Genomic DNA, 26,973 nt, shown 5'->3' with positions numbered 1-26,973 from the left:
CAATAACTAAAATATTTCTAATTTGAGTTTTTTTAATTAAAATATGAAAGCATTAACTTTTTAAAGAATTTGAAATGATTCATAGGAGCTATATTAGTTATTTTAATGTTAATTAGATCATGATCTTTAGCATTATTTTTGTAGAACATCAAATTAAATATACTCAGTATGTGGATATAATATATTTTATATATGAATAAAAGAATTTATGTCAATACAGGTATGATTATGTTAGGAACTAGTACAGGATTTTATGTATATACTTTTTATAAAATCATACTTTTTATATTTTCACCCTGATTTGGTAATTATGAGAATTTGAGATATGAATGGATTCCTCTGTATCTGGAACAGGTATGTTTGCAATCACACGATCACTATAGTTCTTTTTTAAAGATATTTATGTTTCTAGGGCTTAAATTTTTTTTATAAAAGTATAGTTTCAAATTGCACTGATGAGTTTGATGAGTTTTAACAATTCTTTGCACTCAAGTAACCACAACCGAAAATAAGCTAAAGAAAGCTGTGATAACCACAGCAAATTCTCTCATGTCTCATTCTAGTCAATTCTCCACTTTAGAAGTGGACTACTTTCTAATTTTTATCAACATAGGTAAGTTTTACTTATTCTTGGATTTCATATAAGTGGAACCATATATACTTATGTATTGCATTGTCTTCTGGCCTCTATTGCTGATGAGAAGTCAGATATCATTTTTACAATTGTTTTCCTGTATGGAATGAGCTTTCTCCAACACAAACTCCTCACCTTCTCTTTCTCCCCCCACAGCTACTTTTAAGATTTTACTTCTACTTTTAATTTTCAGCAGTTTAACTATGATGTGTGTAGGTATATATTTTTGTATTTAGTCTGCTTGGGAGTTACAGGGCTTACTGAATCTGTGGATTGATGTCAATCATCAATTTTGGATCATTCTTGGCCAATATTTCTTCAAATATTTTTCTGCCTCATTCTGTCACCTTTACTAAGGGAATACAATTACACATATGTTAGATTATTTAATATTATCCTATACAGCTTGGATCAGAATTGAATCAAATTGATATGTAGATGAACTGAGCCTGTTCTTTTTTATGGCTTTATTTTGAGTCTAGATTTTTCATCTCTTTTTCGTTTTGAATACTTTATTTGGACTGTCTTCAAGTTTACTGATTCTCTTTTCTTCTTTGTTTTGTCTATAAGTAAGCCCATCTAATTTTTAAAAAATTTTTCTGATATTGTATATTTCTAGGATTTCCTTTTTTATGATAATTTCTATTCTGATAAAAATAATTTTAATTTAAAATTAATTATTGTTGCCCAACTTTTACAATAGAATTTATCACATTTTATCATAATTATTTTAATGGTCCATCTAAAAATTTCAACATCTGGAACATTTCTAAAGATTTTTTTTTAATTTTTATTTATTTATGATAGTCACACAGAGAGAGAGAGAGAGGCAGAGACATAGGCAGAGGGAGAAGCAGGCTCCATGCACCGGGAGCCCAACATGGGATTCGATCGTGGGTCTCCAGGATCGCACCCTGGGCCAAAGGCAGGCACCAAACCACTGCGCCACCCAGGGATCCCTGGAACATTTCTGAATCTGCTTCTAATCACTGTCTATTTTCTTGACCAAGAATCACCTTTTACTCCTTCTTCATAGTTCCTGTAATTTTTTTGTTATACACTTAGCATTGTATTAAAGAACTGAAGTAAATTATATTTACCCCCAGAATAAGGCACAGCATTTCTTTAGTCAGACAACAACACTTGGGATCAGAGTCAAATTTATCTGTAGGTGAACTGAGCTTGGTCATTTTTGCATCTTTACTTAGCTTCAATTAACAACTGGCTTCAGATATTTTGAGGGCAGGATCACAGCTTTCTTCCACACAACCTGGGATCTGAGCCCTATTAAGACTCAAGAAACCTCAGTGGCTTGGGTGTCACCTTTGGGTTAGCAGATAATTCTTTTTTTTTTTCCTCCAGTCCTGCCTCCAGACTTCTTCACATCAAAATATCTCTCTCAGATTTTGTGGGGCCTCTATAGTACACTCAGACTCCTTACCATCCCATCCCAATCACTTGGAGGTATTTCTTCCAGTTTTTATGCCTCTCTGTATTTAGAACTTGCTTTCCATAGGTAAAAGCTTTGGTGGGATTTGTCTCAGCAAACCTGTCCCCCTTTCACTTTTCAGCAGTCACTAGTGGGCCTTCAGAGAAGACTCAGAATATTTTCAAGGATCTCTCTCAGCTTTCCTGCCCTCCAGCCCTTGGTTTAATAGCTCTATGCACTTATAACAGCCTACAAGAGAGGTGTTGGGTGATCTGTAATTGGGCTTTTTGAGATTTTTGTCCATCACACTAGCCTAATAAAGCCATTTAAAGCTTGCTAAATGTTTAGCTGGTTTCTCTTTACTTCTCATCAATAGTGGATTGCTCTGTAAGGGAAGAAGGAAGTCTTGAATTTCTTTTTTCTTGTGAAGGACTGGTCCCTTTTTGGAATTTGGTTTATTTAGATTTCTTTTGTCATTGACTTTCAGCTGGATTAAAAAAAGAGACTGATTTGGAAAATCATCTTGCTTCTTGTTACAATGGGAGCAGTAGACTCTTGTGATGTACATCTTAAGGAGAAACAGAAATCCTATTAGTCTTAGCTCATACACCATTTAGCAATTTTCTTTTTTTTAAAGATTTTATTTATTTATTCATGAGAGACACAGAGAAAGAGAGGCAGAGAGACAGGCAGAGGGAGAAGTAGGCTCCCTGCAAGGAGCCCGATGTGGGACTTGATCCTGGATCCTGGCTGGGATCACGCTCTGAGCCGAAGGCATATGCTCAACCGCTGAGCCACCCAGGCATCCCCATTTAGCAATTTTCTTAAACTTAAATTTATTTTATAAGCAGCTTATCATCTTAGTTATTAGATTAAAATAATGGATTTCTTAGGAAGATATAAAAAACATGTAAAGTTTGCTTAATCTATAGCGTACATCTGCTTAATTTCATGGAAGTTTTCATTGAATTAATCAAGATTCATTGCATCTGTTTTTATATTCTTGGTGTAAATAAGCAGCAACAATTCACATTAAAGTATAGTCAGTTTGCTTTTGACTTTTTTAATGGAAATACATTTTCAAGTTTCAGTTGTTTCAACCAAAGTATGTTGAATGGTAATTTCAAAGAACAGAATTAAATGTCTCTCATTTTCAAGGAAATTTCAATTTCACTAGTTTTTGCAAATAAAAATGAATAAATTGGTACATAGTAAAGAAATTGAGTCATATATTTGTGCTGAGCCATTTCTAACAGTTCAAGGTAATCCCTATAAAAGGTGGCCAATAATTAGATTGAAGTAATCAAACCAAAGCTTTCAAAAGATTAATCCTGCTCACCAGAATAATAGAATGGGGAATATACCCAAAGTTAGAATATAAGCTTTAAAAATTTAAAAGATGACTATGGAAACTGGAAGTGCATGATCATGTAATCCATTTGTTCTCATAAATCACTATCTAGAATCATAAATATTTATTCACTCAAAGTAGAATGACCAGGTGGCCACTTTAGGACAAAATAATGAAGCACACAACAAAGAGGAGACGAGTCAGGATATCTGCTTTCTAATCTAAGCTCAGCCACTAAATCTGTAATGCTTAAGAAAATTCCTTTGTCTCCCTGAACCTCTGATTCTTCGTGTATAAAATTAGAGGGTTGGGGACTTCTGATTTTCCTCTGGGTAAGAAGTCATGTCATAGGTGAGATATCAATTAAAAGAGTAAGGATAATATTTATGAAGGTTGAAGAAAGCTAATAATTTTTGTTCTTTCATCATAGGATTTGGATTCTGATAAAAACATTCATATTTCTGTGGATCTGCAAAACAGCATTGCTGGGTGCAATCCGTTCTATGAAAGGAGAACCACAAATGCTACATGTGAGGTACCATTCTTCAACCCTGTCGAAATAGTAAACTTAAAATCCTAGTTAGAAATTCAAGCACAAAAAATAACTGCCTTGACAATGTAAATTAAATGCACGAGGGAAATAATGGTCCATCAATACCCTTGCTGCAGTTTTGTTGTTATCTTTTGTATTACATAAAATACGAGTGGGAAGTACACAGAAGTACACTTTAGTATTAAACTCAATTTTGTATTTACCTCACTAACTATTGCAATTATATTCTTGTTACTAAAATATTTTCTTGGGGTGGTTCAGTGGTTGGGAATATGCCTTTGGCTCAAGTCATGATCCCAGGATCCTGGGATGGAGCCTCCTTCTCCCTCTGCCTATGTCTCTGCCTCTCCCACTCTCTGTCTCGAATAAATAAATAAAATCTTAAAAAAATAAAATAGCTTCTTAAAATTTATGAGAAAATATTGAAAGTTGTATCCATTTTGTATGTCCCTTGTTAATTGTTTCAGGAAACTTCATGTCAGATTTTTTTTTAAAGATTTTTAACAGATTTTTTTTTTTTTTTAGTTAAAACAGTTAAATTCCTAATCAGCATTAAATTCAAATGAATCCTGGTTTCATCTTAATACATAAAATTCAAAATAACATCTTTCAGTATTATAAATCTTAAAATTCTAAAACTTAATATTTACTTAATTTGGGAGTCAATATCATGCAGTTAGTGCTTAAGCATTAGGGCTTTGAAACCAGATTAAATGGATAGAATCCCAATTCTAGCATTTACTAATGATGTTATTTGGATAAGCTACTTGAACTTGGTATCACGATTTTCTCAACATTTAAATGAAGATAATAACATTTAATCAATAAGCTATTAAACCTAGGTCCAATGTATTCTTTCATACAAACAACTACTATTGAGCCTCACTATTCAGGAATTCCATATTTGCAAATTTTCCAACTCACAAAAATTTATTTGTGTCCCACCACCCCTAAACCAAAATTTGTGGCCCTTTTGTGGTCTTTGTATACATGTGAAGAGCAGTGAAAAATCTGAGTCTCCCAAAGTGCATGTTCCCAGCTGAGTCCAAACAAGGCAACACCCTGCCTTCTAATTTCAACTCTCATACTTTAAACAAATGTCTTCCTTGTGGTCTATGTAGTGCTACGTTTCCCATTTTTGTGGGGTTTTTTTTGGATGTTGGTGGTGATTTAGTAGTTTACAAAGTGGCTCCCTGGCACAATACAGAGGTGTTGTTTGGTGTTCCCAAGCACAAGAAGGCTGTGATATGCTTTATGAAGAAAATAAGTATGTTAGATAAACTTTGTTCAGGTATGAATCAAATGATATTGTTAATGAGTTCAATGTTAATGAATAAAAATACATATAAATGCTGTGTTTTTAAACAGAAACATGCAAAAAAATGAGTTTATGTATTGATGGGTTGACAAAAATGTGACCAGAGGTTTGCAAGAAACTAATCCTATATTTTTCCTAAAGCAATGTTCAGTATTCTCTATTCAGCGACTGTATAATATGTAACTACTGTGAACAATGACAATCAATTGCATTTTAATGCAATCTAAAGCCCCTTCTCCTTTTGGAGAGAGAGTTCAGAATTTGTTTCCCATTGCAACACGGCTAGAAATTTTCAAAATATGGTGCCTTCTTTTCTTTCTTCCACACAGTGAAGGAGTCTCTGAGTGCAGTCCTTTGTGTTGCTTCAGAGTGAGGCCAGGAAAGGCATAGGGCTAGAAGAGGAACCTGTGAATATCTCACCTTATGATTTCTGAGGCATTCTCCCTGCTTGTCTCTGTGTTTAGAGCCTACAAAGTTAAAATCCAAACTGGGCATGTTTAGAGTCCACACTGGCAACCACTCTGGAAGTAGGAAGGACAGTCCTAGGGCATGACTCTGTTTTGCCTATTTTCCCACTTACCATGCTTAGACAAAACAATAGGAAAAATCTAGTATGAAAGGGAATCCTTACCGTGCCGTTCTCAGATAATACAAATTCCTTTGAGTGATTGTACATCTTATTAATTTTGGTAGATTCTGTATATTTTGTTGTAACTAAATGCTTAAAATTTGGGAGTTTTATAAAACTAAAAAAAATAAAGTTCTGGAAGATTGATGTTCTGGCATGCAAAACATATGAATGATAACTGATATGAAGCATGGGAAATGAATGGAGCATGTGACCTTGAATCCAGAAAAAGTTCATTGTTCCTAAGTACCCAAATAGAATCCACCAAAAATTAGCAGCAGTAGTAATAAGAGGAGAAAGAGGAAAAGAGGAAGAAGGAAGAGAAAGGAAAAGGGAAGGAAATATGACAACTAATGAATGAAAGGAGTTGAAAAGGAGGAATCACAGACACATAGTGTTGGAATGAGTGATAGCAGAGCAGAAGAACATTAAGCAGCAGGTTGACGCAAGATGGTCTGATCCCAGAGAAAGAGTATTTGAGGACACACTGTAAAACATCTTCTCATCCAGGGCAGTGGGCCAGGAATGGCCAGGGTGAAATAAGGCAGCATGCAAAAGAAGACTGAAGCAATCCATGAGGCCACAATAAATAGCCTGGGAGCTGGGACCCCATGCCTAAAGGTGATGTTAAGAAGCAAAGGAGCATACAGAGTCCTCATTTAACAGTTCTTGGAATGATATCAATTAAAATTAAATCTTACAACATTTGAACAGGTTTATTATCCATTTTCCAGTATCAAACTCAGTGATGAAGTAATAAAAAGAGTAATGCTGCCCCAAGTAAGGCTGCTCCAAGTTCAACCAATCCAATCAATCTGTGGCGAATCTCTGTTTAAAATAAAAAATCTCTAAAATAAATAAATAAAATAAGAAGTCTCTAGAAACTTCATTTCTCTAGATGTGTGACTGTATTCTGTTTCTCTGTGTTCATTTAAAAATGACTTTTGAAAATCACTAACTTTGTCTCTGATGAATCTTGACAATATAAAACACTAAGAAGCGAGGAAGAAGCAGAATGGTGTCTAGAAAGAATCAGGAAACCTAGAACAATCTAAGTGTGGAAGCCCTCTGGATAAAGTTGTACACTCTCCCATGAGGCTATGACTTACAGATAGAAAGCTGTCCACTGGCCTTTGTATGGGTTGCACATGGAAATCAAAAGATATGCACCACGAAGCAGTAAATCAACATATCAGGCAAGAATGCTTGATTTCAGTAGTCAAGAGTATTCAGCATTTTTGAGGACTTCTTATAGTCTTTAGCAATGGATTTATTCTTTAAAAAAAAAGTTAAATAATTTTGATAATAAAAATGAACTAAGGCAAGGAGGAAAATCTGGGCAGTATTGGAAACAATAAATGGACTGGTTAGAGCTTAAGATGCCTTTGGAAGCACCATCATACATAACATAGGGACAGAATAAAAATGGAACATAAGAATGTTTGGGGAGCACTGAAGTGTAGGATGGAAAATGAAACATGTTAGAAATACCTGCTAGAAGATTTTTTCAGGAAGAAGAAGTAACTGATGGCCTGAATTAGAGTGGAGACAGCCTGGAATGGACAAGGAAGGACAGAAATATCAGACACGTTAAAAGAAAAGTTAGTAGGACTTGATTGAGTCTGCTGAAGAAAGAGGTGAATTTAAGATAACATTCAGGTTCATGGCTCCAAAGTTACAAGGTAAGCGAAAGAGAAATTTATTAGGGAAAGTGACAATGGTGGTCATGGAAAAGTATAGGTGTGGGTGTTGATGAGGTAGCTGTCACAATAAATTACATAGCAATAAGTTAAATTAGACATATGGGCCTTTGAGTAGAGCATAGTGGTTATAAACTTAGCTCCTAGGTCACCACAGGGCAACAAAACCAACTCCTGCTGAAATTTCCAGCCCCCTGGAATGACGTACACATTTCAGAATTGCCAGCGCCACAATCACATGAGCCAGTTCCTTAAAGTAAACCTCCCTCTGTCTCTTTGTCTCTCTTAATACATCTATTCTATTTCTCTGGAGCATCCTGCCTAATGAGGTGAAGAAAATGACCATGGTGGGTTTGGTAAACCATAACTTATGGCTACAAGACATAAAAACTATTTTGTGTCTTTGAGTTACTATCCTTCTCAGAGCAATAGAATGAGTTTTTACACATGCAGTGACACTACAAATCACTACTGCACATCACCTGCAAATGTAAGAAGAAATTCCTTAAGTAATAACTTATTCAATTTATAATAAAAGGTCCACTTCCATTGTGAGTGTGTGTATATAATTGAGGCTAACCCATGCATGTATTTTTCTTATTAAATGGCTATTACAGAGCCTCTTTCCTGTTACCAGTTACTAATGGACAATGTTTATGTATTTTCTCTAACTCTATGATAAACTTACATATTTAAACTTATTACTTTTGTCTCTGAAAACCCTTTATTTTTTTGTGTGGACCCAGAGAAGAATAACATATGTGTCTTAGTCATTTGAGTAGAGAATTCAAGCAGCATATTCAGAAAGCTCATATGTCATTTCTTCCATTCTACTGTCAGATACTACAGATCAGAAGTAGAAAATCAAGACAGGTACTGTCTTTCCTAGGGATTCTTGTGAGGAATTAAATGAGTTAAGGTAAATAAAGTGCTTAGAATTGTTCTTCACATAGAGTATGCAAAATGTGGATGTTAGCTCTTATTAGTAGAGCATACACTCTATGAGTGGCACTTATTTTTGTGACGTCTTCTCTTCCCTTGTCATTGGTGCCCTCTGAATGTATGGTTTGTATTTTACTGATTTCATATTCCTCTACCTTCCCTCAGTATGTGGAAGAGTGCCTATTATAAAGCAGAGTTCATTAACGTCTAAAAATTCATGAGGGTTTTTTTGTTTTTTCTAATGATACACACAAAATATATTTCTTAGATAAGCACTCTAAGATTACTTCATTTGCAGCCAGACTTTAAATTCTGGGACATGGAATGATAAGATAAAAATAAATCTGCTATCTTGACTTTAATTGGATTCGTGTCAATTTTATTTATGTATATGACAGTACTGCCAATTATTGCTGTGTTTACTCAGCGGTTTTCATTGGTGACTCATAGACCAGTAGCATCAGCATCATCTACGAATTTGTGAGAAATTTGAAATTCCTGGGCCCATCCCAGACCTACTGTATCAGAGATTCTGAGTAGGGCCCAGAAATTTGGGTTTTAGCAAACCTTCCAAGGAATTCTGATGTCCACTAAAGTTTATGAGCAAAATGCTAAATACAAGAAAGAATGGGGCTTGGTTCAAATAATTAAGCAACAGTGGACATCCAGGAAAACTGAGGTTAACCTCACAGATTGCTAATAAAACTGTAAAATATACAAAGTATGTCTGGGGTAGTACTTCTTCTCCATTCTATTCACTGTTTCTCCAAGAGATTCCCTCTTCTGTCTTAGTTTACATATTTTATTCATTTTTTTAAAAAAATATTTTATTTATTTTAGAGAAAGAGAAAGAGAGAGTAGGGGAAGGGGCAGAGAGGAAGGAAGAGGGCCAAGCAGACACTGTAGGGACCAGTGGAACCTGACTCAGTGCTCAATCCCACAACCCTGAGACCATGGCCTGAGCTGAAACCAAGAGTAGGATGTCCAACAGAGCCATCCAGGCACCCCTGACTTACATATTTTAAAATATCTTTTCAGGTTGTCAATGGTAAAGTCTACAATAGAAGACAAAACTTAATGCTAAAATACATATACTTTTATTTCCTGGAGGAATGTACAGTCTTACAGCAATCTCAGAAATAATCATTGTTAGAAATAATATTTCAACCATGCATCACATGTCATATTCTTATAGAGGTAATGTCTATTCAGATTCTGTGGATAATGAGCATGGAGGAAATAACTTCTTATAGTCAGTCAGGTATCATGGGTAGAGGTCACATTTATTTCCCATATTTCCATTATTATCAACAACTTCTTCCATAAGGATACAACTTTTGCCTTTCCAGCTCACCTTTCTGGCTTCCAGAATGAGCCAAGTCAGAAACTGGTTCTCAGGATAGAAATGCTACGAAAGCAGCTAGACACAATGCAGCCGACTACTTCAGCTTTTAAGCCTCTATTGTTCTTTATCATGTGCTGTTAACCCTGCTGTTACCACATACTTTGGATTCTCAGCCTGGTCTGTTACTTTTTTTTTTGTTTTTTTTTATCTGCTATTTTGTCCCTTGTATTATACATTGCTCTAGTCACAATTTTGTCCTATAGGCTTCTATTCATATACTAATGTGTGTATGTGTGAACACATCCTACAACTTTGGAGATGCTTAAAATGGGGGAAGGGCATATAAAAATGAAATTCAGTCTCACTACCATGGAAAATGAACCTATGAGGCAGTTAATTGATACTTTTCTGTTTCTTCTGTGTAGTGCTTTATTTCACTCTGAATTAGTCTGTATTTCCAGTTACTTTTAGATTTTTTTGCAGAATTTTGGGGGTCCTGGGGAGTTACTCAAAACTATAATTATGGGCACCTGGGTGGCTCAGTAGTTGAGTGTCTGCCTTTGGCTCAGGTCATGATCCTGTGGTCCTGGGATGTAGTCCTGCATCAGGCTCCCTGCGGGAAGCCTAGTTCTCCCTCTGCCTATGTCTCTGCCTCTCTCTGTCTGTCTGTCATGAATAAATAAAGTCTATAATTCTTCCCATTATTTGCTCTACAGATTGCTCTACAGATACTATCTATTGATACAGAGTTTGAGGAGAAACTTTGTTTACACTTATAATATGAATGAAAACCTAAGATTGCTTAATATAATCTTTTAGATCAAAATTCTCTTAACTTGAGAATATATTACATTTGAAGGCTCATCTTTTTCATCTATAATTACAAAATTCTCAAATATTATAGAATATGTGTTGTTACAGTAATGGAAATGGGCATAATGAGAAAGAATTACAAATGTTGTTGAAATGTGAATGGCTGACCATCATAAAAAGTTGCTTGACTCCAGATAGCACATTGCTTATCTTCACAGTGTTAGGATACATCTTAAGACCAGGAAGGTTTCTCTGATTCTGTAGGACATACTGTTCTTTCTTATCTATGCTCTCTATGGACTCAAGGCCAGTGGTGCTTCCTTTTCTGGAGAATAATTTAAGTGTGAAAAAGGCCAAATTTTGGACCTGGTATCAACATTATCTTTTTAGCTTCCTTCATTCTTTTCTGTCTTACTTAAAAAAAATATATACATTCTTCAATCACAGTTATGATGCTTATAAGCATAACTTTTCAAACTTCATGTCTGGAGAAATAAAGAATCCTCAAAGAAATACTGTAAAAGTGAGTAACAGTGGTATAATACTAAAGGAATAACTCTTTTTTTGGTTATTCAAGTGGAAAACATTTTAAAGAATTCAAAGTGGTTGTTTTATTTTATTATTATTTGATAAAAATTGAACCATCAACTCACAAAAGTAACTTGAGAATATGCTAAAAATGTCCTTGGTAGAAGCTGTGAAAATCTATACCTATAGGTTGAGTTATCAAGAAAATGAAGTGAAAAAAAATCTGTAATTTCACAGTCAATTTACATACTAAATCTCCAAATTACTCAATTACTACGTTAGTGTTATGTGTAAATCTATACCTAATTTAGTGTATTTACTAAACAGTGATGTGTTTGTAACTAATTTAAAGTGTGTTTACATGACCTTTTCTTTCCCTACCACCTATTCCTTCTTATCCCAGAATAAGGAATAATCTTGACCATTTACCCTTCAGATTGATTTTTTCATTGCTTCTGATTTTCTTCTCAAATGATTTAAAATGAAAAAGGAATACAGGTTTCCAGTTATGGAATGAATAAGGCCTGGCATAAGGAATATAGTCAACGTATTGTAATAGCAATGTATCCAGACAGGTGTATAAATACAAAAAAAAGAAAACCTATATTGGGCAAAAATAGTAAGATGAAGGGAAAAATGTGATATCATTTACATGAAATATACAAAACTGTACAACATAAATTATGGAAACAAATGTATCTAGAAAAAATGAACTGCATGAGAATGATCAAGAAATTTATTTAAAACAAGAAATTTAATCAGTCACTTTTCAAGTGTGTGGAATCACAGAGGGAGATTTAGAAAAATTCAACTAGATATTTAGCATTTTATTTCTTAAAAATAGAAGCTCTGAAGCAAATGTGACAAAATGTTAAGATTTGGCAAAGCGAGGTGATGGATACAAGGGTGTTTTTTGCATTGTTCTCTATATTTTCCTGTATGTTTAAATTATTTGATGATACAAAAAGAGCACAATAGCATGTGGTTCTCCTCTCCTTGGTAAATGAGCTATTTTCTATGAACCTAAACTTATTACAAGTTCATGACAAATCTTAGAGCTGCAGTGACTACTACATTTGTACCTAATATTCAGTTATATGCTCTACATTTTATAGACATATATGGAGGTAATATTCCCAGTTAATACTTTCAGTTGTTACTGGCAAGTGTATGCTGTCTTATGTTAGATTAAGATATTGCTATTTGTTGTAAATGGATATGTTTTGACATGTTCTAAAAAATTGGCATGGGCTTAATTAAACCAGTACTCTTCTCTGGGTGTAGGTAAATAATCTGCCTCAAATTAACCTAGTTTCCTTTTTCATGAACTAACTCCCATTGGTGATTGAACCAGCAGCTGTAGCCTTTTAAATAAATAAATAAATAAATAAATAAATAAATAAATAAATAAATAAACAAGCCAAGCTATTTATTTTTTCCTGTCCATGACAGGGGAGTCTCTTTATGACCCAGTCCTTGGAAGGGTTCTGAAGTTAGGGAAATTCATGTAACTACCACAGCAAGACTTTCCCAAAACTCTGCAGAGAGCTTGAAACAGGGGAGAACTGCAGACAGGTTAAAGCAGTCTTGTCTGGCCGCTGTGCTGCTCTGTCTCATCACCACACAATGTCAGGTGCATTCGAATCAATTTCACAGTGGCCCATACCACGTGTGTTTATATATAAATCAACAACCAAAACAGAATTTTCTCAAAAATCATACTCTTGCTTTAAGGAATGTACTCTGATATTTCCTATTCTAGTATCTCATGTCTCAGTAGAAAATTGCCTGTTAAAATACCATATATTGATTTCGTAGCCCCTGATGATTCACATACTGGAAAGTTGTTCATGAATTATTTTGATGACTTTTGTGTTCAAAAGTTCTATGTTACACTAACATAGCAAGATCATTTAGAACCCTTTTATTATTCTACTCCTAGGGAGAATTTTTTTCTTATGGAAAATTCTCCTCAATGGAAAATATTATTTTAAATCAATAATAAAGCATTATAGGGTAAGAGAACACTAAAGTAGATTTGATTTCTTATATAATTTTTGAGTTATCTCTAATTATAGAGATATAATATACCCCAACTCTGCTTGCCTGGGGAAAAGAAAAGTCAAGGAAATTAATTGGTAGATAGGAGTGAAAATGACCAAGGCATAATGGCAAGGAATAACATTTTACTTATTATAAATGAAGTGACAGGGAACTAAACCCAGAATTTACCAAAGTCGACTTGAGAAGAAAAGAGGATGAAACAATGATATAACAGTTTTGATTAATATAGCATTTAGCATCATATTTTTAAGAACCATAGCTATCTGTATGTAACTCCATGGCTCACCCCCCCCAAGTACATCCTACCGATTCCTTATGGCTATCTTCTTCACACAGTGTCCTAACATCCAATTTATTTCATCTAAAATATAGAGTAATAAATAATAAATATTTAATAAGCAAAATATTTCACCAAATAATTGTAGAACTGTCTTCAGGGACAGATATCTGAAATTATACCTGATTCACTGTTTGCTGAACTTACTGCTCAGTTCATATCTAGAAATGTTTCTACAGAACTTACTTAACAACCTACCATTTCTTTCCCAAACTCTCTTGTTGAATTAATTCCACTTTGTGTATAAAGACCTCTCAAATCTTCTCATCAATTTAACTTGAACACTATGAAAATCCAGGTGCAAGTTCCTAAAGACCAGGTATTCTGAAGCTGACTTTAATTCAAGATTATGAGGTCAAGAAAGCAAGCAAAACATGACTGCAGTCATATTCATGTCTATCTTGGGTATTTTTGTTCTGTGATTTGTATTTTGTTATTTTGTACTTCCACTAGGAGTAAAAGCCTCATATCATGACGGTTGTTTGCATGTTACAGGTTTAATAGCATCCATCATCTAACAATATCCAGCAATGAGGTTTCTGAATGAATTACCTAGATTACATTGAACTTTTCATTTGTAGCTTTCTTTCAAAAATGTTTAAAAATCTCTTTCAAATATATAATGATTATTAAATTCTAGTAATGATTCAAAACTTTCAGACTCTACTAATTTTATAGCCTTTGTAAAGAGAGAGTAGTATTTTCTTTATGCCAAAGATCAGTATGAAGATGAATTACTTCCCTGTAGAAATCTGTAATAAGTTGAAGACACAAGGGGTGGATAAACTTGGCTGCCCATTGGAATCACCTAGAAAACTTTAAAAACTACTGAGAGCTGGAACCATTCCCAGATTCTTCATTACTTGGGGGTGGAAGAGGGATGTGGTTTAGGCATCAAATGTTCTAAAAGCTCCACAGCTAATCATAATACTCACTAAGTTTGAGAACCACTGCTCTAAACACTTAGTACTCATGAAAGATCTGAGACTAGCAGCATCAGCTTTACCTGGAAGTTTGCTAGAAAAGCAGAAGTTTAACTGTATCCACATTATCAGGAACTGTGATTTAACGTATCCAGAATTCTTTTTCTATAAAAATAAGGGACCAGAGCTCTTCCATCATTTCTAACTCTAAAATTCACATTTTACAGCCTAAACAAGGTAACAAGCACTTTTCAAACTTAGCTAGAATTCTTAACCCATAAAAATGAGAGGCCATTCCATTCTCTCAGTTCCATAATTCTCATTCCACAACCTAAATAAATTCAAATGCTGAAGGAATTTGAAAAATTATTTAATAATTCTATCTCATATCTTTCCAGCACTTTTTCCTGCATAGAATTCCTATTTCTTTTCTCTTTCCTAATTGGAACACGTTATTCAAGACTCACGTAAAGATCATACCTCCTTTATGAAACAAGTCTTGAAAAATAATACAGCTTTTCTCTAAAATCCTATTGTTGAGGCAATCAATTCCATAGAGTTTAGTACATTGTTTCTTTCTATTATGACTTATACATTATCTTGTTTCCCAATCAAATTATGAGTGTCTCAAGTGAGATATCATGTTATGTTCCTTTTCTACCTTAACTTAATGTCTAACTTTTGTGAGTTATATATTGTTAAAATGCATTTGGGGAATAAAATAAGTTTTCACCATTCTCACAAGATTTCTCATTCAAAACTAGCCCATTATTAACCTTTCCACATAATGTAAACTCATAATGTAAACATCTTAGGGGTTCTTGCACATCTAGGTAATTCAAAATTGCCGGTGATTTCAGGCTCCTACTCTTTCCCTTCCTGTTTCCCTGAGGCTTGCCAACCTGAGGATAAAACTACTTCAAATAGCATAGAAACTCTACAGAAAAAGCCTCTGCTAAATAGTCCTACAGTATACCTATACTAGACCTCTCCTATTCTTTAGCCTCATGCCTGTCTTACTCACCATTATGTCTCTATCATAGTGTATGGCACATAGTCGGCATATAAGTGAATTATAAACAGTGTGTCAACAAACTACATAGGAACAGGTAATTTTGAAAACGTACTGCTGAGCTCATGATAAAATTTAGAAGTATGATTTCTCTTGTAGTAGCTCCTCTATATACTTTTCTTGATACGTATACATATTTCTTTTTATGATACAAATAAGAGTCATTGTAGAAAACACAGATTAAGTAAAATGAAAAAAAAGATGTAATACCTTAAATTGAACAACTTGTTAACAGGTGCATGTTTGTCCAGACTCTCTTTCTACCTATCACATATATAAACATATATACTACTAAAGCTATGTACTGTTTTAAGCAGATCACATTCTATCTACTGCTATGTACCCTGCTTTTATTCAATTAAGTATATATCAAAGCATCACTCCAGCCAGCAAATCAGTTCATAATAAAATTTGTTTATGATTGTTGTATTAATGGATGTGCCAAAATTTATTTAATCAATTACCTACATTTGGAAGAATAAGTTATTTCTACTTTCAGTAATTACAAATAATGCTATGATGAACAATCTCCATTATCAATTATCTAGAAATTTCCTTAGAATAAGAATCAGGAAGCAGGTTTGCTGATTGCAAAGGTTAGGCACATTTTTAGGGCTTGTGATAAAACAATTTACCAAATGGAGCTTTAGAAGTTTGTTACAAATGTGCTTTCTTGCCAGGGGATGGGAATTGTCTAAAACATTTAATCACCAATGCAGATAGCTATATTCCTAGCTATAATATTTATTAAATAGTTGCACAGAGTGAATAATTGATGAAGCTGGAAAATACTTACATTCTTTCTGTGGGTCGATTTCAGGTTGGAATGATCGAAACTCATAATATGGTATCTCATGTTTGAATATGGATGTGAGAATATCATCAAGTTCATCCATGTCCTTCTGTTTTCAAACGAAAAGGAAATTTTCTTAGTTCATTTATTTACATAGAAACTCATCTTAGTGCAACATAATAAAAATTAGCTGGAGTAAATACTGGTTAATCTTTCTAATAATACTGACACCTCTTTTGAAAGGAAAGTACAAAATATTAGAGGCTTACCTAAAGGTCAGTTATTTTTTTTAAAGATTTTATTTATTCATTTGAGAGAGTGAGTGAGCGAGCAAGAGAGAGAGAGCACAAGCTCGGGAGTAGCAGAGGGAGAGAGAAGCTGATTCCCCCCACTGAGCAGGAAGCCTGATGCTGGACTTGATCCCAGGACGCTGGAATCATGACCTGAGCTGAAGGCAGACACTTAACCAACCGAGCCACCCAAGCAACCCTAAAAGTCAGTTATTAAAACAACGGAAAAACAGATGCAATAGATAAAAATCTTTTTGTCTGGATGAGTAACTTTATTTAAATACTTACTAATTTAAAAAAGTATTACATCAGATCAATGATAACACTGGAATTTGTTTTGAAACTAAATTTTGTTAAAATACATGTTATATTTTATTTATTTTTGTTTATTTTATTTTTTAAAGATTTTATTCATTTATTCATAAGAGACACACAGAGAGAGGCAGAGACATAGGCAGAGGGAGAAGCAGGCTCCCTATAGAGAGCCTGATGTGGGACTCGATCTCAGGACCCCAGGATCACGACCTGAACTGAAGGCAGAGGCTTAACCGCTGAGTCACCCAGGTGCCCCTACATGTCACATTTTAATAAAAGAAATAATAAAATGATAAGTCCAGTTCTTCAATTTAAACATCAGAAATGGAATAGTTTTAAATAGATTATTTCATTTCTGTGCCAAAGTGAGGGAGAATATTCATCTTGGTTTCCCCTTGCCCCAGCTATTGAATAACCATATATCTACTCTATTTTCCTAAACTGAGCATTTGGGGATGAACCATGTAGAATTCTACTATGGATGACAAACTGGTTACAGAGCTACCATTCTTTTAAAATTGTGTTTTGTGAAGCTATGTCTGAGACCAATTTAACTTGAGACATAGATAACTATATCTAAGGAGGTGGACCAATCAATAAAGATTGCCAGATTGGTATAGAGAGAGGATTGTGAACAAAAGTTCCTAATTAAGATTTTTGAAATGATTTCCAAATAAAATTAGACTTATTATCAATACATAATCACAAAAATTAAATGACTGGATTGAAACAAAAGACATTTTTGTTACTCTATTTATTTGTCAACATATCCACATGCTTTAAATAATAAAGCAGTTCAGACTTCTCTAGATTTTTAAAAGTTCTCCTTAAAAGTAAGGAGAGAAGATGAAAGTCTTCTCAACTTGTGGCTAAGAATGCTCAGCAAAATCAACATTAATCTACTTAATGCTATGGACTATGTGAAGCCATTAGCTTTGGAGCATTTTGTCCTTAAAAAGGAGGAGAGATTCAACAATAAACTCATCTTCAAGGAATTCATGGTCATCTAATTACATATGGACAATGAATTAAGTTCTAGGTACGATGATAGAAAATCTTTATGGGTGTACAGTGCAGGCCAAAGGGAAGCAGCTCAATTCCACACTGGATCAGAAAAGTTTTTTTCAAGGAGATGAGCTAAAGTGAGATTGCTACATATATAAAAAGTATTCTGGATTAAAGAAACAACTTGTATATAGTCATGGAGGTATCGTAGCATGATCTGGTTAAGGATTTTGGAATTTCAATAAAACTGCAGAAGAATGACAAAGAAGGAAGTGGGCATTTCAAAAAGAGTTTTGTATATATAATATAAAGTTTCTAATTCATCCTGTAAGCAACAAGGAATTGTCTAAGGCCTATAATAATTAACATGGAAATGTTTATTATGTGGATTAAATTAAGCTTATATAAGTTTAAGAATGATTATGATTATTTATGTAGTTGGGTATTGATATTGAATGGAATCTATTCTATAAATATAGATGTGACAATTTCATATTACTAATTACTTGGTCTTTTCAGATAAGAGTGGTGGAGCAAAACATCACTGGCAATATATTTTATTTTATTTACATTAAGCTTCAAAAAGAATATGTCTTGGGGATCCCTGGCTGGCTCAGTGGTTTGGTGCCTGCCTTTCGCCCGGGGCGTGATCCTGGAGACCCGGGATTGAGTTCAGCGTCGGGCTCCCTGCATGGAGCCTGCTTCTCCCTCTGCCTCTCTCTCTCTCTCTCTCTCTCTCTGTGTCTCTCATTGATAAATCAATAAAATATTAAAAAAAAAGAATATGTCTTAGCTATGCAAACTGATGAAACAGGCCCTGAAAATATTAAAATCATAACATGAGTTTATAAATTTTCCTTAAAACTTATGCCATTGGCCATGAGAGCCGTGCATAGGCTATTATCTAGTTAGTGATATTTCTGTATGAGGAGATAAACTTGGCATTTCTTCCCCAAAGTATATAAGATTTAATAGACAGATTGGTGTGTCATTGAGTTACCACACTTATGTATAAGTTAGGCATAAGATCACCTCTATAATTCCTTCCAGTACCGATATTTCGAGACACAGATGAGAATTCAAAAGAGTAAGAATTCCCAGTAGGAATCTGAGAACTACCATTTCTTCCCCTGAGACACTATGACACTTTAATTTGAGAAATGCTACAGCTTATATAGCACTGAATTTTAAAAATGCAGTAGCACTGTTTTTAAAATCAGAAGAAGAAAATTACCTTTACCATGTAGACAATTATTTAAGAAAGAATATAGACACCTTTTAATATTCTAGCCTACCATAACTAGTTGAGTCACTTTTATTTTCAATTTCATAATTATATTACTAGTATTATGCCTACAAAAATCAGATAGGACACAAAACAAACATGTAAAAAAAATCACAGAAATGGCTATTAAAAAATAATCTCCAAAGGATTTCTCCTTGGAAGATATCCTAACTAGAAAAATCTGATACAAGTAGTTATGCTTATTTTTTTATATATATATTTTTTATTTATTTATGATAGTCATACAGAGAGAGAGAGAGGCAGAGACACAGGCAGAGGGAGAAGCAGGCTCCATGCACCGGGAGCCTGATGTGGGACTCGATCCCGGGTCTCCAGGATTGGGCCCTGGGCCAAAGGCAGGCGCCAAACCGCTGCGCCACCCAGGGATCCCAGTTATGCTTATTTTTAAATTTCAAGGACACAAATAGGTATCCTTTCTAAACACTGGCATTAAAATTTGAAAATACCAGAAGTTTTCTCCTTAAAATAAATTGTTCAACCTAAAATATACTTAATGAGATTGATACAATTACTGTTCAAATAAAGAGATCAAAATAGAATAGTTTAACATGAATATTCAGCAATATTCACAACCATCCTAATATTGTATTTATTATTTTATTTTATTTTATATGTTTTTTTGAGAAGATTTTACTTATTTATTCATGAAAGACATAGAGAGAGAGGAAGAAACATAGGCAGAGGGAGAAGCAGGCTCCCTGTGGGGAGCCAGATGCGGGACTCAACCCAGGACCCCGGGAATCCGACCTGAGCCAAAGGCAGATGCTCAACCACTGAGCCATCCAGGCACCCCCATCCTAAGATTTTAGATATTAAGGAGGAACTTGATGAAAAAATAAGCATAGAGTGAGATGACAAAATTATGTTGACACTAGTATTTGGTTATCAGAAAAATTACATATATATTTAATCTAAACATATATACATGTGCATTTTTGCATAGATCTATACCTATTAAGAATATTACAAAAAGAATTCAGAAAAAAACTAAGATATGAAGTGGATAGAAATATATTACAAAATAATAACTTTGTACATATGAAAAATTTCATGTGAGGAAATGTGGGATTGATCAAAGTACTTTAAAAAATTATTTTCATAGAACCTGAGTGGCTCAGTGGTTGAGCATCTGCCATTGGCTCAGGGCATGATTCCAGGGTCCTGGGATCAGGTCCCATATCAGGCTCCCCACAGGGAGCCTACTTCTCCCTCTGCCTGTGTCTCTGCTTCTCTCTGTGTCTCTCATCAATAAATAAATAATTTAAAAAAATGTTTACATACATATTTATGAATCTGAAAAATTATATATATACATATATAGTGTCACTTCTTTATACATATATACGCATTTTATATATAAAATATACATACATACACACATATATATAATTATTACTGATAAGCCACTTTTTATAATAAGTATTCTTCCTAAAAGAAAAATATATAAAAATTCTGCTTTAAAATATGTTTAGAATTAGGGACTTCTACTTCTGAGAAGATGGAGTAGTTGTACTTTCTCCTTTTCTTCTTCTTATACAACTAAATGTCTACATTTCGATAGAAAATAAATTGTTATACTAAGAACCAGAAAGATTTCTAACTGAATAAAAAGTGACAATCAATAAATGCCAACACCAAGAGGACAAAGATTTTTAAATTATCTGAAAAAGATATTAAAACAGCCATGATAAAAATGCTTCAACAAGCAAATACAGTAATTCTTGAAATAAATTTTTTAAACAAACCTCAGCAAGGAAATACAAAGTTTCAGCAAAGAAATAGAAGGTATAAAAAAGAATCAATTGGGATTTTTTAGTACTGAAAAATACAATAATCAAAATAAAACCTTGTGTGGATGGGCTCTACATCAAAATGGAAAGGACAAAGGAAGAATCAGTGAACTTGGAGATAGAACAATTAAAGATAATCTCAACGAGAGAGACAAAGTAGACTAAAAAAATAAAAACTCAAATAGACTGCAAGGGACCTGTCAGATTATAACAAAAGACTTAATATTTATGTGATCAGAGTCCCAGGAGGAGAGGGGAAAAAGAATGGAGATGAAGAAGTACACAAAGAAATAATGGCTGCTAACTTCCTGGATTTAGCAAGAAATAAACCTACAGATTCAAGAAACTGAGCCAACTATAAACAGGTTAAAGCCAAAGAATTCCATGCTAAGAAACATCATAGTTAAACTTCTGAACTTGAAGACAAAGAAAAATTTTTGAAAAGAGCTAAAGAGAAACAAAAACTGACCCTATAGGGTAGAAACAATTAGAAACACAGTATTAGTATTAGAAAGAAGTGGCACCACATTTGTCAAAAGTTGAAAGAAGAGAACTATTAACCAAGAATCTTATGCCCAGCAAAACCTTTAGGAATGAAATGGGAATTATGACATTTTCAAACAAAGGAAAAGAGGAAATTTATTGACAGAAGATGTACCCTACAATAATGGATAAAGGAAGTTCTCCAAACAGTAAGAATCTGATAAGAGAATCTTGGAACGTGAAGAAGAAAAAAGAACATAGTAAGTAAAAAATATAGGTCCCCACTTCAAGAACCTAAAAAAATCAGAACTCAAAGCAAGCAGAAAGAAGAAAATTATAGATATAATACAGAAATCAGTTGAATTGTAAATAGAAAAGAGTCAGTGTAACAAAAAGATAATTCTTTTTAAAAGATCCGTAAAATTGACAAACCTCTAGGAAGACTAAAGGAAAAAGAGAAGATAGAAATGACAAATGTCATGAATGAAACATGAGCTATCACTATAGACCCTGCAGACACCAAAAGGATAATAAAGACATACTATTAACAACTCTACACACATAAGTATGACAAGTTAGATGAAATGGATCAATTTCTTGGAAAACACAAATCAAACACAAACCAAAACCAAACACAATCTCTATTATTTCTTCAAATACATATGCATCTACAATTTCTGTTAATTAAAAATGCAAATAAATACAAACAAACCAGGAAAAAAATGAACCAGAAAAATAAATAAAAACAAACCAGGAAATATTCATGACACAAAGCTGAATCCTTTGAGATGAAGATCTATTTACATAGCAACATCCCTTCAAAGTCTAATTTACCCTTCTTGAATAAGGGGCATGAACACTGCTTGGCTATGACTGCATTAAAAGACTACGCTTATTAGGATTTTAGAACAATATCATATAGTAAAAGCAGTGAGGAGATACTTCAGATATTTGGACTCAAATGAAAGGCTGTATGTTGCAGGTATAGGATAAGTTTATACAGTGAAACAGACTCAAAGAGTGTAGGTAATAATAATAACTAAACGTTGGGCACCTAGAATGTGGTAGGCTTTACATAATTTGTCTCTAATTTTTATAACATTCCTGCATGGTAAATTTTTTTAAATCCTTTTTTTTTTTATAGATGCAATAACTATGGTACAAAAAACTTAATAACACCAGAAACTGTAGAGCTAGTAAGTGCCACATCAAGGATTTTATTTTATTTTATTTTATTTTATTTTATTTTATTTTATTTTATTTTATTTTATTTTATTTTATTTTATTTTATTATTTTATTTTATTTTATTTATTTTATTTTATTTTATTTTATTTTATTTTTACATCATGGATTTTAACTTGTGCTTTTACATTCTAAACACAATGTACTTAATACTACATTGTAGCCCTAGTGGAAAGAATAAAATTTGATGTAGTTTTTGGGTGAATAATAAATTATGATCCCATAGTTTCATGATGGACACTGCAGTTCAAAAATCACATGTCTAGTCAGAAAGTGGAAGGAAGGCACATAGATGGAAGGAGGATGGTAATGTAGGCTACTGTCAACCACATCTATTCTTTTAACTACAAAAGCCAAAGCTCTGATGATGTTCCCTTGTGTCTCATTGTCTAAAACTGTCTTACATGACAATTGCTAGCTGCATGGAGTGGTTGAAAATGTGAGAATCTGGCTTGTCTGGCTTCCACACCAAGAGGGGCAAAAAAGAGGGATTTTAAGCATTGACGGTGGGTGAAGAAACCTATAAGGTTGGCCACAGGATATTGAAGCAATTTATAGATATGGCAGAGAAAGACAGTAATAGTAAAGTACCTTAATTAGCAAGAAAAACCACTTAAGTGAAATAACCATAGGAGGTATGTAAAATATTATAGGAGACAAGGTCCATTGAATGGTTACATTTTACTCTTTGCTTCAGATATCCAAAAGGAAAGTCAATGGTTGAGCTGAAAGCATGTTCTTTTTATTATAATAAACTGTTACGCTTATTTAAGTTTAACTAGTAAAAGAAAGGTCACTTTATTTGTTCCATTGTTCATAATGTGTGCTGTAAAAGTGAGTCAAAATAGCCATTTAAAGGGGAATCTTACAGCTTACATAACACATCTTAAACAAAATTTCCTACTGCAGCTTGTAAAGACAATGGCAGGTAAAGAAGCAAAGCAAATACTTGCTGGGTTTTACAAAGCCCCCACCCCTTTTATAACTTTTGAGTATTTAACCCCAAGCAGTTAAAGGAGTAATCTAAATAAGTGAATAGGGTAGTTAAAGGAGATATTTTTCCTTGTCAAAATAATTTTTCTAAGTTTTGAGTAAGTCAGGTTTTAGTCGTTTCAACATGATTACAAATGCAAAAGTAAATACGAAAATATGAAATAATTCAGTTTAAGACTCCTTTCAAAAATGTTGTATTTATTATTGGTTCAGTATTCACAGAGCTGTGGAATCTCTTTATATAACATGAAAATGATATTATAATAAGAAAAAAAAAGTTTTGAGATCTGAGAAACCTGTATTGAAATTACTGCTCCAGGATTCATTAGCTATGGACCTTAATAATACTTAACTGATAAAATTATTTAAGAATTTAAATAAGTAAATGTGTAAAATCTCCAGTATATATTCATTCCCTTTTTCTCTAAATACTATAATGTGAGCTCTCATAACTACTCATGAAATATAATCACTATGATTTAAAATGGCACACAAGTCTCTAATGAGGAGACAGCTCCCCAAACTGGCTTTTGTAGCAACCAAAGAAAATAGTTTGTTTTTTCTTTCTAAATTCTTAAATTAAATGGCACATCTTGTAAATCAATTAGAATGTAGGTTTTGATACTGTAGTACTGAGACTCAAAATGCCAGTGGTTTAAACAAGATGGAAGCCTATTTCTCTTTAACATGAAAGCCTAGAATTAGGCCATCTGGGGCTGATTAAGGGATGCAGGCTCTATATGGTTCTCTGCTATACTTAATCTTCATGGTCCTAGATGGCTCATCCATCACTCCTTTGTTGTCACTGTGATCAGTCAGAGAAAAAAGTCAGTGAAGGAGAGACTCTACCCTCCTTTGAAGGACATGATCAGAGATGTGCACACATCACTTCTACTGACATGCTTCCAGCCATTGGTTACTTAGATGGTTGTGCCTAGTTCCAAGGGAGTCAGGAAGTGCAATATTTACCCGGGCAAGCATATGCCTAGATAGAAGTTATGTTATCATATAATAAAGGAAAAAAGAATTTCTGGGGAAGAAATAGAAGTTTCTGCCATCTCCATTAGTCATGCATAAACATCACAATTTAGGTAAAGGCAATCTAATAGAATTTTTTAAAAACAAAAACAATTTTCCTAGAAGCTGATGGAAGCTTGATCATGCTAAATTTTTCAATTTGACCCGCTGTTTACATAATGTCAAAAAATCTCAAAGCTTTAACCTAACCAAACTTGAACAGACTCATTAATAGGCATATTTAATGACATTAATAATGAAACAAAAAACCAGAGTTCTCCTATTGTTGGCATTAGAAAGAGTGGTCATAAGAACCATGAATTTTCTCACCTCTACTTCTGTTTGGCAATCATTTTGTAACAACTTACTGTCAAATATGTCATAAGATAAATTTTAAAACAAAATTGCAATAACATAAGATAAATTTTAAAACAAAATTGCAATAACATATTCAGAGAAATGTCTTTCAAAAAAGACTTCTTTAAGGGCAGGCTGGGTGGCTTAGTGGTTTAGTGCCTGCCTTCAGCCCAGGGTGTGATTCTGGGGACCCGGGATCGAGTCCCACCTCCCTGTATGGAGCCTGCTTCTCCCTCTGCCTGTGTCTCTGCCTCTCTTTCTCTGTGTCTCTTATGAATAAGTAAATAAAATTTTTTAAAAGATGTCTTTAAATGATGCCATGATTTCCTAAGTTTTTGAAATTATTTTTTGAGTTGTTTCAGGTACTCGTTCCCAAGATAGTTAGAATTAGTCTCATTGTTTTATACTCACTTGATTTTTTCCTTTGTCTTTCTTTCCCTTCTTTGCCTTTCTCTTTCTACTTCAGTCAGAAACAGCACTCCTTCAGCCAACAGTCCAATATACTAAGCCATGAAAAAGGGTTGTGCCTGTACTATGGGGAAACTGGTGTCTGTTGGGACAAGGGGCTCTGATAGCCAGGTTACTTGAGGTTGGGAGGGTAACTTAATGTATAAAATACTTTCACCCTCTCATTCTTTGACCCAACAAAACAGGTATTCATCAGCTATGTGTCTGGCAGGGTACTTGGCTCTGGAGATGAAAGAGGGGAACAAATAAACAGTAACTGCCCTAAATGACTTTGGAGTCTAGCAAGAGACAGATATTAATTTGACAAATATCACACACATAGAATGTGTTCAGTGCTACAAAGAGATACACAGGGAGATGTACAAGGTCAAGAGAGTCTTCACTGAGGAAGAGAAGCTGTAATTAAAATTTGGAGGATGAACTGGAATTAACTAGGGGAAGACAGTGAGGGGAAAGGAGATTGGAAGAATATTTCAGTTAGAAAGAGGAGCATATATAAAGGCCCTGTGGTAGGAGATTAGGAACTAGCCATCTAGACTAGTGTGTCTGGAGTGCAGAGGGAGAGAAAGGGGAGTGAGACTAGCTGGAGAAAAAGAGAGGGGACACTGTCTACAGGGCCATATTGTTCATGTTAAAGATTTCCTTTTTTAAATCCACACAACTGGAAACTATCAAAGGGTTTGAGCAGGAGCATTGCCTGCTGAGATCTTTTTTTTTTTAACAGAACTCCTCAGACTATGGATCTGATATAAGTAAGTAGGTCATGTGCAAGAACACATGGCGGGGGACCAGGCAGGAGCCCGCTGTAGTTTAGGGATGAAGAAAAGCAGAGGATGGGGATGTTAGAACTGGAGGGATGTGAAGAGAAGTGAGCAATATTTAGTGAGTAAAACTGACACGGCTTAATGATGGATTGAATTTATTGGGTAAGACAACAGGTTTTAAGGAGATTCTTCTGTTTCTGGTGTTTGAACTGGATTGATGATGATGCCTATCTCAAGGCAGAAAGAGTGGGCCTTCAAGGAAAAACCACATTTGGATGATATCTTACAAGTTAATGAGCTACCCTACCAAGGGAATATTTATCAAGAAAGGAAGAGAGTCTAAGAACCAAAACATTGAAATGGAAACTTTTTTTTTCTAGATCACAGAAAAAAGAGATTACAAAGGATTTGGAGAAGGAAAGCTAAGGAAGTAGAGGAAAACCAGAAAGAGATGGCTTCATGAAAGATAGGGGGAAAAAATCAGGAAAGTGAGTTTGGTCAATGGTGTGTGT

The 26,973-nt window shown here is 34.1% G+C and overlaps 1 protein-coding gene across 3 annotated transcripts in view; it reads right to left on the bottom strand.

Annotated features, from left to right (window-relative positions):
• Positions 1-26,973, bottom strand: part of BANK1 (B cell scaffold protein with ankyrin repeats 1) — a 281,320-nt gene that overhangs the window by 155,071 nt on the left and 99,276 nt on the right. For all 3 annotated transcript variants that reach the window (XM_077882140.1, XM_077882138.1, XM_077882139.1), the window contains exon 6: positions 16,434-16,539. In XM_077882140.1, the coding sequence (XP_077738266.1) occupies positions 16,434-16,539 (106 nt within the window). The remainder of the gene's footprint in view (positions 1-16,433; positions 16,540-26,973) is intronic.

The sequence above is a fragment of the Canis aureus genome, chromosome 33 (assembly GCF_053574225.1).
Source record: "Canis aureus isolate CA01 chromosome 33, VMU_Caureus_v.1.0, whole genome shotgun sequence".
In the NCBI taxonomy this organism is placed as follows: domain Eukaryota; kingdom Metazoa; phylum Chordata; class Mammalia; order Carnivora; family Canidae; genus Canis; species Canis aureus.
The sequence above is the reverse complement of the archived record's forward strand: the minus strand, read 5'-3'. Positions and strand labels throughout refer to the sequence as shown.